Raw genomic sequence first — 14,638 nt, 5'->3', positions numbered from 1 at the left:
CTGTGTCCGAGGACAGTGTAGTCTCGTTTACTATCCGAGACAGAACGCCGCTCTGTGTCCGAGGACAGTGTAGTCTACGTTTTCTATCTGAGACAGAACGCCGCTCTGTGTCCGAGGACAGTGTAGTCTCGTTTTCAATCCGAGACAGAACACCGCTCTGTGTCTGAGGACAGTGTAGTCCACGTTTACTATCCGAGACAGAACGCCGCTCTGTGTCCGAGGACAGTGTAGTCTACTTTTACTATCCGAGACAGAACGCCCTCTGTGTCCGAGGACAGTGTAGTCTGTTTACTATCCGAGACAGAACGAGCTCTGTGTCCGAGGACAGTGTAGTCTACGTTTACTATCCGAGACAGAATGCCGCTCTGTGTCCGAGGACAGTGTAGTCACGTTTAGGACCGAGACAGAATGCCGCTCTGTGTCCGAGGACAGTGTAGTCTACGTTTTCTATCCGAGACAGAACGCGGCTCTGTGTCCGAGGACAGTGTAGTCTCGTTTACTATCCGAGACAGAACGCCGCTCTGTGTCCGAGGACAGTGTAGTCTACGTTTTCTATCTGAGACAGAACCTGTGTCCGAGGACAGTGTAGTCTCGTTTTCAATCCGAGACAGAACGCGGCTCTGTGTCCGAGGACAGTGTAGACGTTTACTATCCGAGACAGTACGCCGCTCTGTGTATCGAGGACAGTGTAGTCACGTTTACTATCCGAGACAGAATGCCGCTCTGTGCGAGGACAGTGTAGTCTAGTTTTACTATCCGAGACAGAACGCCGCTCTGTGTCCGAGGACAGTGTAGTCTACGTTTACTATCCGAGACAGAACGCCACTCTGTGTCCGAGGACAGTGTAGTCTACGTTTACTATCCGAGACAGAACGCCGCTCTGTGTCCGAGGACAGTGTAGTCTACGTTTACTATCCGAGACAGAACGCCGCTCTGTGTCCGAGGACAGTGTAGTCTACGTTTACTATCTGAGACAGAACACCGCTCTGTGTCCGAGGACAGTGTAGTCTACGTTTACTATCTGAGACATAACATTGCTCTGTGTCCGAGGACAGTGTAGTCTACGTTTACTATCTGAGACAGAACACCGCTCTGTGTCCGAGGACAGTGTAGTCTACGTTTACTATCTGAGACATAACATTGCTCTGTGTCCGAGGACAGTGTAGTCGTTTACTATCCGAGACAGAACACCGCTCTGTGTCCGAGGACATGTAGTCACGTTTACTATCTGAGACAGAACACCGCTCTGTGTCCGAGGACAATGTAGTCCAGTTTACTTCCGAGACAGAACACCGCTCTGTGTCAGAGGACAATGTAGTCTACGTTTACTATCTGAGACAGAAACCGCTCTGTGTCCGAGGACAATGTAGTCTACGTTTACTATCCGAGACAGAACACCGCTCTGTGTCAGAGGACAATGTAGTCTACGTTTACTATCTGAGACAGAACACCGCTCTGTGTCCGAGGACATGCTTTTGGCTATATGGAAACGGGCCTCCCGTAATTCTATGTGACCTTGGTTTTCGTAGGTGGAAATGTATTAGGACTGGGATGCTCCCAAACAAGCTGAGGCTCTGTCCCTCTCTCCAACAAACACACACGACGGCTTACTGCCTATCTGGCTTCCTTCATTTGCTTAACCTTCAGGTGAGGAACCTGCATCCTGATTTAGAATGATTTGAGAGAGAGAGTATGTGTGAGCTCTCCGTGGCGTGCCGTCCTACCAGCTACTTCTGCTCTACTCGCCACGAAGAGCTCACACATACTCTACGTACTTGATGCTGTTTTGACAAACGGCTTAAGAGCATCTTGAGAAATGAGGGCTGTGAGGTTCAGAGATCAATCAATGGGCTCTCTGAATGGCTGAGGTCTAAAGAGGAAGGAAGCCCCCTCCCCTATCTGTGCAGCCTCATCCTCACTAAAGGACGACACACACACACACACTCACGGCCACATGCTTGCACGCACATACTCTCACACACTCAAACACAACTGTCATTTCACAATAAATACTTTTAACAAAATCACTTTCATTCATTCAAACTTTGGTCAATATTGACGATCGTAAACATATTTGTTCTTGTTCAATGAAAGAATGTTAATTATTTACACATTTAAATGTATGAAATATATTCAAAATGCATGTCATGTTCTGACCTTAGTTCCTTTATTATGTCTTTGTGTTAGTTTGGTCAGGGCGTGAGTTTGGGGTGGGTTGTCTATGTTCTTTTTTCTATATAGTATTTATGTGTTTGGCCTGGTATGGTTCTCAATCAGAGGCAGGTGTCATTCGTTGTCTCTGATTGAGAATCATACTTAGGTAGCCTGTTTTCCCCATTTTAGTTGTGGGTGATTGTTTTTTGTCTCTGTGTCTTCACCAGACAGAACTGTTTCGTTTTCGTTCGTTCTCCTTGTTATTTTGTTTTTTGGTGTTCGGTGTTATTAAATCTCAACATGGACACGTACCACGCTGCATATTGGTCCGATCCTTCATACTCCTCGTCAGAGGAAGACGACGAACGTTTACAACGCAGTACTGCCTTAATTGTTTAAATGTGCATGATTATCTTCTGATACACGACAACATTTAAAAACAAACAAGTAAATGTGTAAATAAATAATCTACTGAGGTTTTAAAAGGTTGCTGCCATATTCGAATTTGCCTGTCGTGCACAAATTTCCATCAACTCGTGCATTGTGCATGCTGACCAAAAAAGCGGAGAAGTACTAAGTTAGATAAATGATACATTTTTGCATTGTGAGTGTGTGTGGTGTTAGCAAATTAATAAAAAAGCTTGTGCCAACAAGCCACCAGACAAAAGAAGCTTCACAAACAATAGCAAAGCAGCGCATTACATTCAAACAACAAAACAACCCATTCCATGTGGGGCAGGCCACACCCCCACAATATAGATATTTGATTTGGTCGGTGTCAAAAAGGCACCCTATTCACTCCATAGTGCACTACCTTTCACCAGAGCGCTGTGCGCGTAATAGCGAATAGGGTTTTCAGACTGTAGCAGAGGACATTACTGTGAAAATCTAAACAGGATTAGGGCTAACCCAGGTCCACTCTGGTCTAGGCTGATAATATTTACCCAGCTTCCGAGGTTATGTCCCGACCCGTTGCTGTGGCTGTTTGGCAACACCTTTCCCACAACCCAAGGTACATCTAGAATTGGTAGACGGTTCTGATTGAAGAATCGTGGTTTGCATTGTCGAGTGGTGCCCAGGAAAGAATAACATCAAATTGTTAGATGCTACCAGCCCTCTCCAAATCAAAACCGAACATGGATTCCATGTTGTGTCTCGCTTAGCGTGCTTTCGTTTTTCCCTTCCCTACTACTGCAGATATACAGTGCCATTGACGTAAGGTTACTCATTGACTAGAGCACCTTTGAGGAGAGAGCATATGACTGGTGAGAGATGTAAGAGGCACACAGGCATTGGGGTTAGGCTCAGCTGGGTTCCCTCAGGAGTGTTCCATTTCTAGGTTTCCTTTTTGGACGGGCTTGTGGCTGGCTCCCAGAGATGTACCCGGAGTGGTTAGGAGACGTGGGCGTGTCAGCGTATTATTATTCTACCTCACGAGTGACTTCCTAAGCAAGGCACTGACAGCCTAGACTTGGACCCACAACAGAGCCATTACTTTACTCATCATGCACGCACACACACACACACACACACACACACACACACACACACACACACACACACACACACACACACACACACACACACACACACACACACACACACACACACACACACACACACACACACACACACACACACACACACACACACGCATACGCACATGCACACGGACATATTCAATCTCTTCCTATCTCAGTCTGCTGTCCCCACATGCTTCAAGATGTCCACCATTGTTCCTGTTCCCAAGAAAGCTAAGGTAACTGAACTAAATGACTATCGCCCGTAGCGACATCATGAAGTGCTTTGAGAGACTAGTTAAGGATCTAGTTCAGGATCATATAACGTCCACCTTCCCCAACATCCTTGACCCACTGCCCCAATAGATCAAAGGATGACACAATTGCCATTGCACTGTCCACTTCCCTATCCCATCTGGACAAGAGGAATACCTATGTAAGAATGTTGTTCATTGAATATTGCTCAGCCTTCAACACCATAGTATCCTCCAAACTCATCATTAAAGTCAGGGCCCTGGGTCTGTATCCCACCCTGTGCAACTGGGTCCTAGACTTTCTGACCAGCCGCCCCCAGGTGGTGAAGGTCGGCAACAACATCTCCACTTCGCTGATCCTCAACACAGGGGCCACACAAGGGTGCATGCTCAGGCCTCTCCTGTACCCCCTGTTTACCCATGACTCCGTGGCCAAGCACACCACAAATTCAATAATCAAGTTTGAAGATGAAACAACAGTGTTATGCCTGATTACAAACAATAACGAGACCGCCTACAGGGAGGACGTGAGAGCCCTGGCGGAGTGGTGCCAGGAAGAAGATAATCAAGAACCTCAGCCACCTGAGCCACGGCCTGTTCACCCCGCTCATCCGGAAGGCGAGGTCAGTACCAGGTGCATCAAAGCTGGGAGACTGAAAAACTATCTTCTATCTCAAGTTCATCAGACTGTTAAATAGCCATCATTAGCCGGCCTCCACCCAGTAGCCTGCCCTGAATTTAGTCACTCTCCTATCAGGTTACTCAACCCTGCACCTTAGAGGCTGCTGCCATTTGTACATAGACATGGAACACTGGTCACTTTAATGTTTATGTAACGGATGTGAAACGGCTAGCTTAGTTAGCGGTGTGCGCTAAATAGCGTTTCAATCGGTTACGTCACTTGCTCTGAGACCTTGAAGTAGTAGTTCCCCTTGCTCTGCAAGGGCCGCGGCTTTTGTGGAGCGATGGGTAACGATGCTTCGTGGGTGACTGTTGTTGATGTGTGCAGAAGGTCCCTGGTTCGCGCCCGGCTATGGGCGAGGGGACGGTTTAAAAGTATACTGTTACATTTACATGCTGTTTTACCAATTTAATATGCATATACTGTATTATAGTCAAATCCATGTCCAACTATTAATGTACATATACTATTCTATCACGTATTCTTCAGATATACTATATATTATATCCAATTGCTGTCTATAATGTTCCATCACATCCCATCACATATAATACCAGTCAAAAGTTTAGACTCACCTACTAATTCCAGGGTTTTTCTTTATTTTTAGAATAATAGTGAAGACATCAAAACCATAAAATAACAAATATGGAACCATGTAGTAACCAAAAAAATATCTAAATATATTTTATATTTGAGATTCTTCAAAGTAGCCACCCTTTGCCTTGATAACAGATTTGCACACTCTTGGCATTCTCTCAAACCTTTTCATGAGGTAGTCACCTGGAATGCATTTCAATTAACAGGTGTGCCTTCTTAAAAGTGAATTTGTGGAATTTCTTTCCTTCTTAATGTGTTTGAGCCAATTAGTTGTGTTGTGACAAGGTAGGGTGGTATACAGAAGATGGCCTATTTGGTAAAAGACCAAGTCCATATTACATTTACATTTACATTTAAGTCATTTAGCAGACGCTCTTATCCAGAGCGACTTACAAATTGGTGCATACACCTTATGACAACCAGTGGAACAGCCACTTGCATCTAAATCTTGTTGGGGGGGTGAGAAGGATTACTTACCCTTACTTACCCTATCCTAGGTATTCCTTGAAGAGGTGGGGTTTCAGGTGTCTCCGGAAGGTGGTGATTGACTCCGCTGTCCTGGCGTCGTGAGGGAGTTTGTTCCACCATTGGGGGGCCAGAGCAGCGAACAGTTTTGACTGGGCTGAGCGGGAACTGTACTTCCTCAGTGGTAGGGAGGCGAGCAGGCCAGAGGTGGATGAACGCAGTGCCCTTGTTTTGGGTGTAGGGCCTGATCAGAGCCTGGAGGTACTGAGGTGCCGTTCCCCTCACAGCTCCGTGGCGAGCACCATGGTCTTGTAGCGGATGCGAGCTTCAACTGGAAGCCAGTGGAGAGCGGAGGAGCGGGGGTGACGTGAGAGAACTTGGGAAGGTTGAACACCAGACGGGCTGCGGCGTTCTGGATGAGTTGTAGTAGGGTTTAATGGCACAGGCAGGGAGCCCAGCCAACAGCGAGTTGCAGTAATCAAGACGGGAGATGACAAGTGCCTGGATTAGGACCTGCGCCGCTTCCTGTGTGAGGCAGGGTCGTACTCTGCGGATGTTGTAGAGCATGAACCTACAGGAACGGGACACCGCCTTGATGTTAGTTGAGAACGTCAGGGTGTTGTCCAGGATCACGCCAAGGTTCTTAGCGCTCTGGGAGGAGGACACAATGGAGTTGTCAACCGTGATGGCGAGATCATGGAACGGGCAGTCCTTCCCGGGAGGAAGAGGAGCTCCGTCTTGCTGAGGTTCAGCTTGAGGTGGTGATCCGTCATCCACACTGATATGTCTGCCAGACATGCAGAGATAGATTCGCCACCTGGTCATCAGAAGGGGGAAAGGAGAAGATTAATTGTGTGTCGTCTGCATAGCAATGATAGGAGAGACCATGTGAGGTTATGACAGAGCCAAGTGACTTGGTGTATAGCGAGAATAAGAGAGGGCCTAGAACAGAGCCCTGGGGACACCAGTGGTGAGAGCGCGTGGTGAGGAGACAGATTCTCGCCACGCCACCTGGTAGGGAGCGACCTGTCAGGTAGGACGCAATCCAAGCGTGGGCCGCGCCGAGGAGATGCCCAACTCGGAGAGGGTGGAGAGGAGGATCTGATGGTTCACAGTATCGAAGGCAGCCGATAGGTCTAGAAGGATGAGAGCAGAGGAGAGAGAGTTAGCTTTAGCAGTGCGGAGCGCCTCCGTGATACAGAGAAGAGCAGTCTCAGTTGAATGACTAGTCTTGAAACCTGACTGATTTGGATCAAGAAGGTCATTCTGAGAGATAGCGGTAGAGCTGGCCAAGGACGGCACGCTCAAGAGTTTTGGAGAGAAAAGAGAGAAGGGATACTGGTCTGTAGTTGTTGACATCGGAGGGATCGAGTGTAGGTTTTTTCAGAAGGGTGCAACTCTCGCTCTCTTGAAGACGGAGAGGGACGTAGCCAGCGGTCAGGGATGAGTTGATGAGCGAGGTAAGGTAAGGGAGAAGGTCTCCGGAAATGGTCTGGAGAAGAGAGGAGGGGATAGGGTCAAGCGGGCAGGTTGTTGGGCGGCCGGCCGTCACAAACTAGATTTCATCTGGAGAGAGAGGGGAGAAAGAGGTCAGAGCATAGGGTAGGGCAGTGTGAGCAGAACCAGCGGTGTCGTTTGACTTAGCAAACGAGGATCGGATGTCATCGACCTTCTTTTCAAAATGGTTGACGAAGTCATCTGCAGAGAGGGAGGAGGGAGGGGGGGAGGATTCAGGAGGGAGAGAAGGTGGCAAAGAGCTTCCTAGGGTTAGAGGCAGATGCTTGGAATTTAGAATGGTAGAAAGTGGCTTTAGCAGCAGAGACAGAGGAGGAAAATGTAGAGAGGAGGGAGTGAAAGGATGCCAGGTCCGCAGGGAGGCGAGTTTTCCTCCATTTCCGCTCGGCTGCCCGGAGCCCTGTTCTGTGAGCTCGCAATGAGTCGTCGAGCCACGGAGGCGGGAGGGGGAGGACCGAGCCGGCCTGGAGGATAGGGGACATAGGGAGTCAAAGGATGCAGTAAGGGAGGAGAGGAGGGGTTGAGGAGGCAGAATCAGGAGATAGGTTGGAGAAAGTTTGAGCAGAGGGAAGAGAAGATAGGATGGAAGAGGAGAGAGTAGCGGGGGAGAGAGAGCGAAGATTGGGACGGCGCGATACCATCCAGTAGGGGCAGTGTGGGAAGTGTTGGATGAGAGCGAGAGGGAAAAGGATACAAGGTAGTGGTCGGAGACTTGGAGGGGAGTTGCAATGAGGTTAGTGGAAGAACAGCATCTAGTAAAGATGAGGTCAAGCGTATTGCCTGCCTTGTGAGTAGGGGGAGGGTGAGAGGGTGAGGTCAAAAGAGGAGAGGAGTGGAAAGAAGGAGGCAGAGAGGAATGAGTCAAAGGTAGACGTGGGGAGGTTAAAGTCGCCCAGAACTGTGAGAGGTGAGCCGTCCTCAGGAAAGGAGCTTATCAAGGCATCAAGCTCATTGATGAACTCTCGAGGGAACCTGGAGGGCGATAAATGATAAGGATGTTAAGCTTGAAAGGGCTGGTAACTGTGACAGCATGGAATTCAAAGGAGGCAATAGACAGATGGGTAAGGGGAAAAAGAGAAAGACCACTTGGGAGAGATGAGGATCCCGGTGCCACCACCCCGCTGACCAGAAGCTCTCGGGGTGTGCGAGAACACGTGGGCGGACGAGGAGAGAGCAGTAGGAGTAGCAGTGTTATCTGTGGTGATCCATGTTTCCGTCAGTGCCAAGAAGTCAAGGGACTGGAGGGAGGCATAGGCTGAGATGAACTCTGCCTTGTTGGCCGCAGATTGGCAGTTCCAGAGGCTACCAGAGACCTGGAACTCCACGTGGGTCGTACGCGCTGGGACCACCAGGTTAGGGTGGTCGCGGCCACGCGGTGTGGAGCGTTTGTATGGTCTGTGCAGAGAGGAGAGAACAGGGATAGACAGACACATAGTTGACAGGCTACAGAAAAGGCTACGCTAATGCAAGGAAATTGAATGACAAGCGGACTACACGTCTCGAATGTTCAGAAAGTTAAGCTTACGTGCAAGAATCTTATTGACTAAAATGATTAAAATGATACAGTACTGCTAAAGTAGGCTAGCTGGCAGTAGCTGCGTTGTTGACACTACACTAATCAAGTCGTTCCGTTGAGTGTAATAATTCTACAGTGCTGCTATTCGGGGCTAGCTGGCTAGCTAGCAGTGTTGTTTACGTTACGTTGAGTTAAAGAACGACAATAGCTGGCTAGCTAACCTAGGGAATCGGTCTAGACTACACAATTATCTTTGAAACAAAGACGGCTATGCAGCTAGCCACGATCAAACAAATCAAACCGCTGCACTGCAATGAAAGCGAAAATGTGAAACCACCTGACCGGGTTGTTGAATTCAAAACAGCAGACGTTGGCTAGCTGTTAGCAGTTAGCTGTTGGCTAGCTAGCAGAGTCTCCTACGTTAAGGACGACAAATAGCTGGCTAGCGAACCTCAGTGAATTAAGATAATCACTCCAAGGCTACACACACTAAACTACACAATTATCTTGGAAACAAAGACAGCTATGTAGCTAGTTAACACTGAACTAATCAAGTCGTACAGTTGAGTGAATAGCACTACAGTGATGCTAATCTGATGCTAATATTATGGCAAGAACAGTTCAAATAAGCAAAGAGAAATGACAGTTCATCATTACTTTAAGACATGAAGGTCAGTCAATCCGGAAAATGTCAAGAACTTTGGAAGTTTCTTTACGTGCTGTCGCAAAAACCATCAAGCATTGCGATGAAACTGGCTCTCATGAGGACTGCCACAGGAAAGGAAGACCCAGAGTTATCTCTGCTGCAGAGGATAAGTTCATTAGAGTTACCAGAGAAATTTCAGCCCAAATAAATGCTTCACAGAGTTCAAGTAACAGACACAACATCAACTGCCTAGTTAAATAAAGGTTAAATAAAATAAAAAAGGAGACTGCGTGAATCAGGCCTTTGTGGTCGAATTGCTGCAAAGAAACCACTACTAAAGGACACCAATAAGAAGAAGAGAATTGCTTGGGCCAAGAAACACGAGCAATGGACATTAGACTGGTGGAAATCTGTCCTTTGGTCTGATGAGTCCAAATATAAGATTTTTGGTTCCAACTGCCTGGTCTTTGTGAGATGCAGAGTAGGTGAACAGATGATCTCTGCATTTGTGGTTCCCACCATGATGCATGGAGGAGGAGGTGTGATGGTGTGGGGATGCTTTGCTGGTGACACTATCTGTGATTTATTTAGAATTCACTTAAGCAGCATGGCTATTACAGCATTCTGCAGCAATATGCCATCCCATCTGATTTGGACTTAATGGCACTATCATTTGTTTTTCAATAGGACAATGACCCAACACACCTCCAGCCTGTGTAAGGGCTATTTGACCAAGAAGGAGAGTGACGGAGTGCTGCATCAGATGACCTGGCCTCCACGATCCCCCGACCTCAACCCAATTGAGATGGTTTGGGATGAGTTGAACTGAAGAGTGAAGGAAAAGCAGCCAACAAGTGCTCAGCATATGTGGGAACTCCTTCAAGACTGTTGGAAAAGCATTCTGCATGAAGCTGGTTGAGAGAATGCCAAGAGTGTGCAAAGCTGTCATCAAGGCAATGGGTGGCTACTTTGAAGAATCTAAAATCTAAAATATATTTTGATTTGTTCAACACTTTTTTGGTTACTACTTGATTCCATGTGTTATTTCATAGTTTCATAGTTTCTTCACTATTATTATACAATATAGACAATAGTAAAAAATATAGTAAACCCTTGAATGAGTAGATGTTTTCAAACTTTTAACTGGTACTATATACCATATAGTACCCGTATATATTTCTTCATTTCATTATTTTACTTTTAGATGTGTGTATTGTGTATCGTTAGATATTACTGTACTTTTGAAGCTAGGAACACAATAATATCTCTACACCCACAAAACATCTGCTAAACATGTATGCGACTAATCAAATTTGATTTGATTTGAAACAATGACGCACATACACGCGCACACACATACACAGACACACACACTGGCGCAAAGTCCACTGTTCTTCCCAATGGGTAGGTAGGAAGAAGGACAATAGCCATTACCAGAGTCTCTGACATTGCCATGTGCAGCTGATTGGAGGAGTGGGGTGTCAATCACTAAACGCTGGCAGCCCATAGGAGGAGGGAGGCGCCACTCACCTGGTCTCCGCTGAGGTGACACGCCTCCATGTTCTGCTCCTCATTGGAGATGGCAGTGCGTACATACTTGAGCCAGCTCCCACCGGGATCTGAGCCTTCGTCCAGACAGAACTTGACGTTGCCCATCTCATCCACCACCTGTTGGGACAGAGCAGATGACAACACACATAGGTCAGAGGTGCACCTTTCATGCAAAGACACTGAACTGAGCCTCTATCTTCTCTAGTATGGAAGGATGTGTGAATACCTGCTGAAGAGAGCAATAGCATTGTGGAATTGCTATTATTAGGGTTTCATTTCTTAGTCACCATCATACAGTATAAACATTTTCTTAATTCTGGGCAAAGCAGATAGAAAACCAGATAGTTTCACGTCACGCGACTGTTGGATACAAAGAGGGTGGACTTTCTCAACATTGTTTGTGTGTCCATATCTGTTAGTAGACAGAACACTATCTGCCAAGGGCCCCTAACATTGTTTCTCCTCTGAGCAGCGAGAGGAAAGAGGGAAAGGAGGGGGGAGGAGGGGAACGTTGAAAACTGTGCCTTCTTTCACTTTTCTAAAGACTTCCTTTGGCACATATTGATCACCCTTTGTCATCCCCTGGGCCATCCCGAGAACGAGGGAGTGGGTTTCAGGTTACCACTTGAGAGGAGAGGAGAGGAGCTCATTGTGAGGCAGAAAGTAAGGGAAGAAAACAGGAGAGTCGATCGCGAGCTGCTGTGTGGTGTGGTTACACCACACATACAGTACTTCAAAGCTGCTGTGCCATGATTGTTGCTAAGAACACAGGACTGAGAAATTCTCCCAATAAAGAAAACGTTAAAGGTTTCTGCGGGGCCTCAACAGAGCATATGTGATACACGTCCAATATCAATTTTCTCGCAAAAATGTGAACATACCGGGCACGACTGAGCTTAAACTATTACAAAACAACATCAACCAAATGCCACTGACTGAATGACGAAGGCCTGGTGGCACGAGACAAGAACTTAAATGAGAACAATAATATATGATAATATATGCCATTTAGCTGACGCTTTTATCCAAAGCGACTTACAGTCATGTGTGCATACATTCTACGTATGGGTGGTCCCGGGAATCGAACCCACTACTCTGGCGTTACAAGCGCCATGCTCTACCAACTGAGCCACAGAAGGACCACAACAAGACAATGACTCTCGCTGGTGGCAAATAAGACTGTGAGTTTATAGATAGTGAGAGTGTCTGAATGCTCCAATGTAATCCTTACTAGTCCCCAAATGGAAAAATCTACTTGAAACAGGGACTGTCCAAAATGAAATGCTCATTTTAGTTTCCAGTTGCAAAACGCTTCAAAACAAACACTTTCCGTCGCATGCCCTAATAACCACGACCCAGGTGTCTGTCCGCTACTCTATGCCTTGAGAAGAACCTGGAACGAGGAGGAAGAAACCCCCAAATGAGATGTGAACATCTCACAGCTCTGTTCCTCTATAGAAGATCTCATTTCTCCTGGTGGAACTGATACTGTGTCGGTCGCTGGGCAGATCCTCTGGGGACCGAGACGAGACAGGGCTGGCTAGGGCTTCTCAGTAGTAGGTCAAAATCAGCCTCCACTCGGCTCAACTTCTACCACTCAAGTTCTTATCTGTTGCAACCCAGTCTCATGTTTTTAATAGTAACGTGTTGACATCTTAGTCATTTCAGTTAGTTGTAGGATCTACAAATGTACATTCTGGCCTAACCTTCCCAGTTAAATTCTAGAGTTACGGTTTTAAAGCTTATGCTTTGGGTTAAGGCTGCTCTTCTTTTCTGCCTCAGTCAAATGTCTGTGGAAGAATCTAAAGTGTGGCGGAGGCACACCCCAATTATCTTTGACTTTTGTGAAAGGTCAAAACGGTCCCGCTTTTCCAAGAGAGCATTTACAGAGGCTCGTTCAATTCTGTAGCTCATAAATTCTGAATGGCCTTCCTGGTCGGAGACTGAGCGCATGCAGAAGGTCAGCTGTCGGTGATGGTGGTGGCTGTGTTTTGTGAGTAAATATGGAAATAGCATGTTTGGTCCAAGGTGAGTAGGGCAGTTCATGTACACACACGGTTCTGATGAGTGCGATATGCTAACTAATCGTAAGTGTGCCCCAAAGTTGCAGCTGTGCCTCATACTATAGCGGTGTGTTTAGCCTGTGGGAAGCGAAGAGTGTTAGGTTAGACAACTGCTAACTGGCCTGCTTGGAAATAACACCGCCTGTTAGCACCTACACTCATGTAGCATGGAACAAGTCAGGTCTTTAAACATGAAGAATAACCTGTGGCTGCCTCGCATGCAAATCATTTGGCCTGATGGTGATAGTGAGCTAAGATACTGATTGTGTGAGATCTTTCCTTCCTTTCCGAACAACGTTGTTCTTTTAGTGCTTTACTGGAAACCAGACATGCTGATGTCATCTCAATGTCATCTTGAAGCCACGTTCCTTTGATACACTCTGTCTTCTACACTAAGCTCACGGAGAATGCCTCAGTCTTCTCTTCACTTTCCCCTCTGGGGTGGACAACGTAGTTCAACAGTCACTCGAACAAGAGCTACTGCCACCGCCGCCATTTATGCATTAAGCAGTCTGAAATAATAGGCCCTTTATTTTCTGTGTGAAAACAGTCACTGAAAAACTAACCAGGCATAGAGGTGGAATTAACTCCCCAAAAAAGCCTTGCACAGGTTCAAGTCAGAGTGCACTTGTCCCAGGGCATGTTGGGAGCTCAAGCTCAGGTATTGTACATATTTTATGAACAGATGGGGAACAGCTTTGACCGAGGTGAGGGGTGTAGGTGGGTGTGGGTGGGGGAGGGGGTCGCAGAGGGATTCCTAACCAGACTTTGCACACTACACACAACCCCCCCCACACACACACAGACCACCCCCTCACCCCCTTCCATACACACTCCCCCCACACACACCTATCTTGATTCGTAAGGCCTCAAAATGAGGTGCAACAAGGAGAGAAAACTCTGGATTGTTTATTTATTTACCCTCTTTTCTCCTCCTCTTGACATCAGAGAGAGGGGCACCTCTCTGGAAAAGTGGCTACGCACACGTGTCGTAAAACACCAACCTGAACAGAGGCCACCACCTCTAGGCTAGGGTACAGCCCACGCACGGACAAGAGCGCTTTCCATGTTTCTCTTACTGTTTTAAGAGGTTAAATACCATGGGACTTCTCCAAAGTCTACTTAGCGGGGTTAAGAAGTGCCCTTATTGGAAGGGGCCAATTAAAGGGAGTGTGGTTGTGTGTGTGTGTATGTTTGTGTGTGTGTGAGACGGTGGTGTCGCTGGGGACTGAGAGTGATCCCTCTCTAATCAAGGCCAGCCAGGAGATAGAAGAAAAGGGAAACTGAGATCAGGACTTCCCCTCAGGGCAGGGCCTTTCACACACAGTCTGCCATGTGTGTGTGTGTGTGTGTGTGTGTGTGTGTGTGTCTGTGTACATGCATGATTGCATACGTGTGTATGCGTGTGCATCTGTGTGCGATACATGTGTGTGTGTGTGTCCACACAGTCTTATCTAGGTAACGGAAATAGGGAGACTGAAAATGTTACTTGAAAGAAGAGTAGATCCGCACAAGATTTGGGTGCTATTTGTGATCTTAGTGCTTTGCCTCAAAGGGTGAGAACACAAACCCAGCAATACTGTGTGTGTTTGTGTGTGTGTGTGTGTGTGTGTGTGTGTGTGTGTGTGTGTGTGTGTGTGTGTGTGTGTGTGTGTGTGTGTGTGTGTGTGTGTGT

At 47.0% G+C, this 14,638-nt stretch overlaps 1 protein-coding gene across 6 annotated transcripts in view; it reads right to left on the bottom strand.

The window, feature by feature from the left end:
• Positions 1–14,638, bottom strand: part of LOC118377888 (histone-lysine N-methyltransferase PRDM16-like) — a 405,134-nt gene that overhangs the window by 82,847 nt on the left and 307,649 nt on the right. For all 6 annotated transcript variants that reach the window (XM_052482565.1, XM_052482569.1, XM_052482568.1 and 3 more), the window contains exon 4: positions 10,880–11,017. In XM_052482565.1, coding sequence (XP_052338525.1) covers positions 10,880–11,017 — 138 coding nt within the window. The remainder of the gene's footprint in view (positions 1–10,879; positions 11,018–14,638) is intronic.

This window comes from Oncorhynchus keta, chromosome 27 (genome assembly GCF_023373465.1).
Source record: "Oncorhynchus keta strain PuntledgeMale-10-30-2019 chromosome 27, Oket_V2, whole genome shotgun sequence".
Lineage (NCBI taxonomy): Eukaryota > Metazoa > Chordata > Actinopteri > Salmoniformes > Salmonidae > Oncorhynchus > Oncorhynchus keta.
This window is presented reverse-complemented; position numbering and strand designations above follow the sequence as displayed.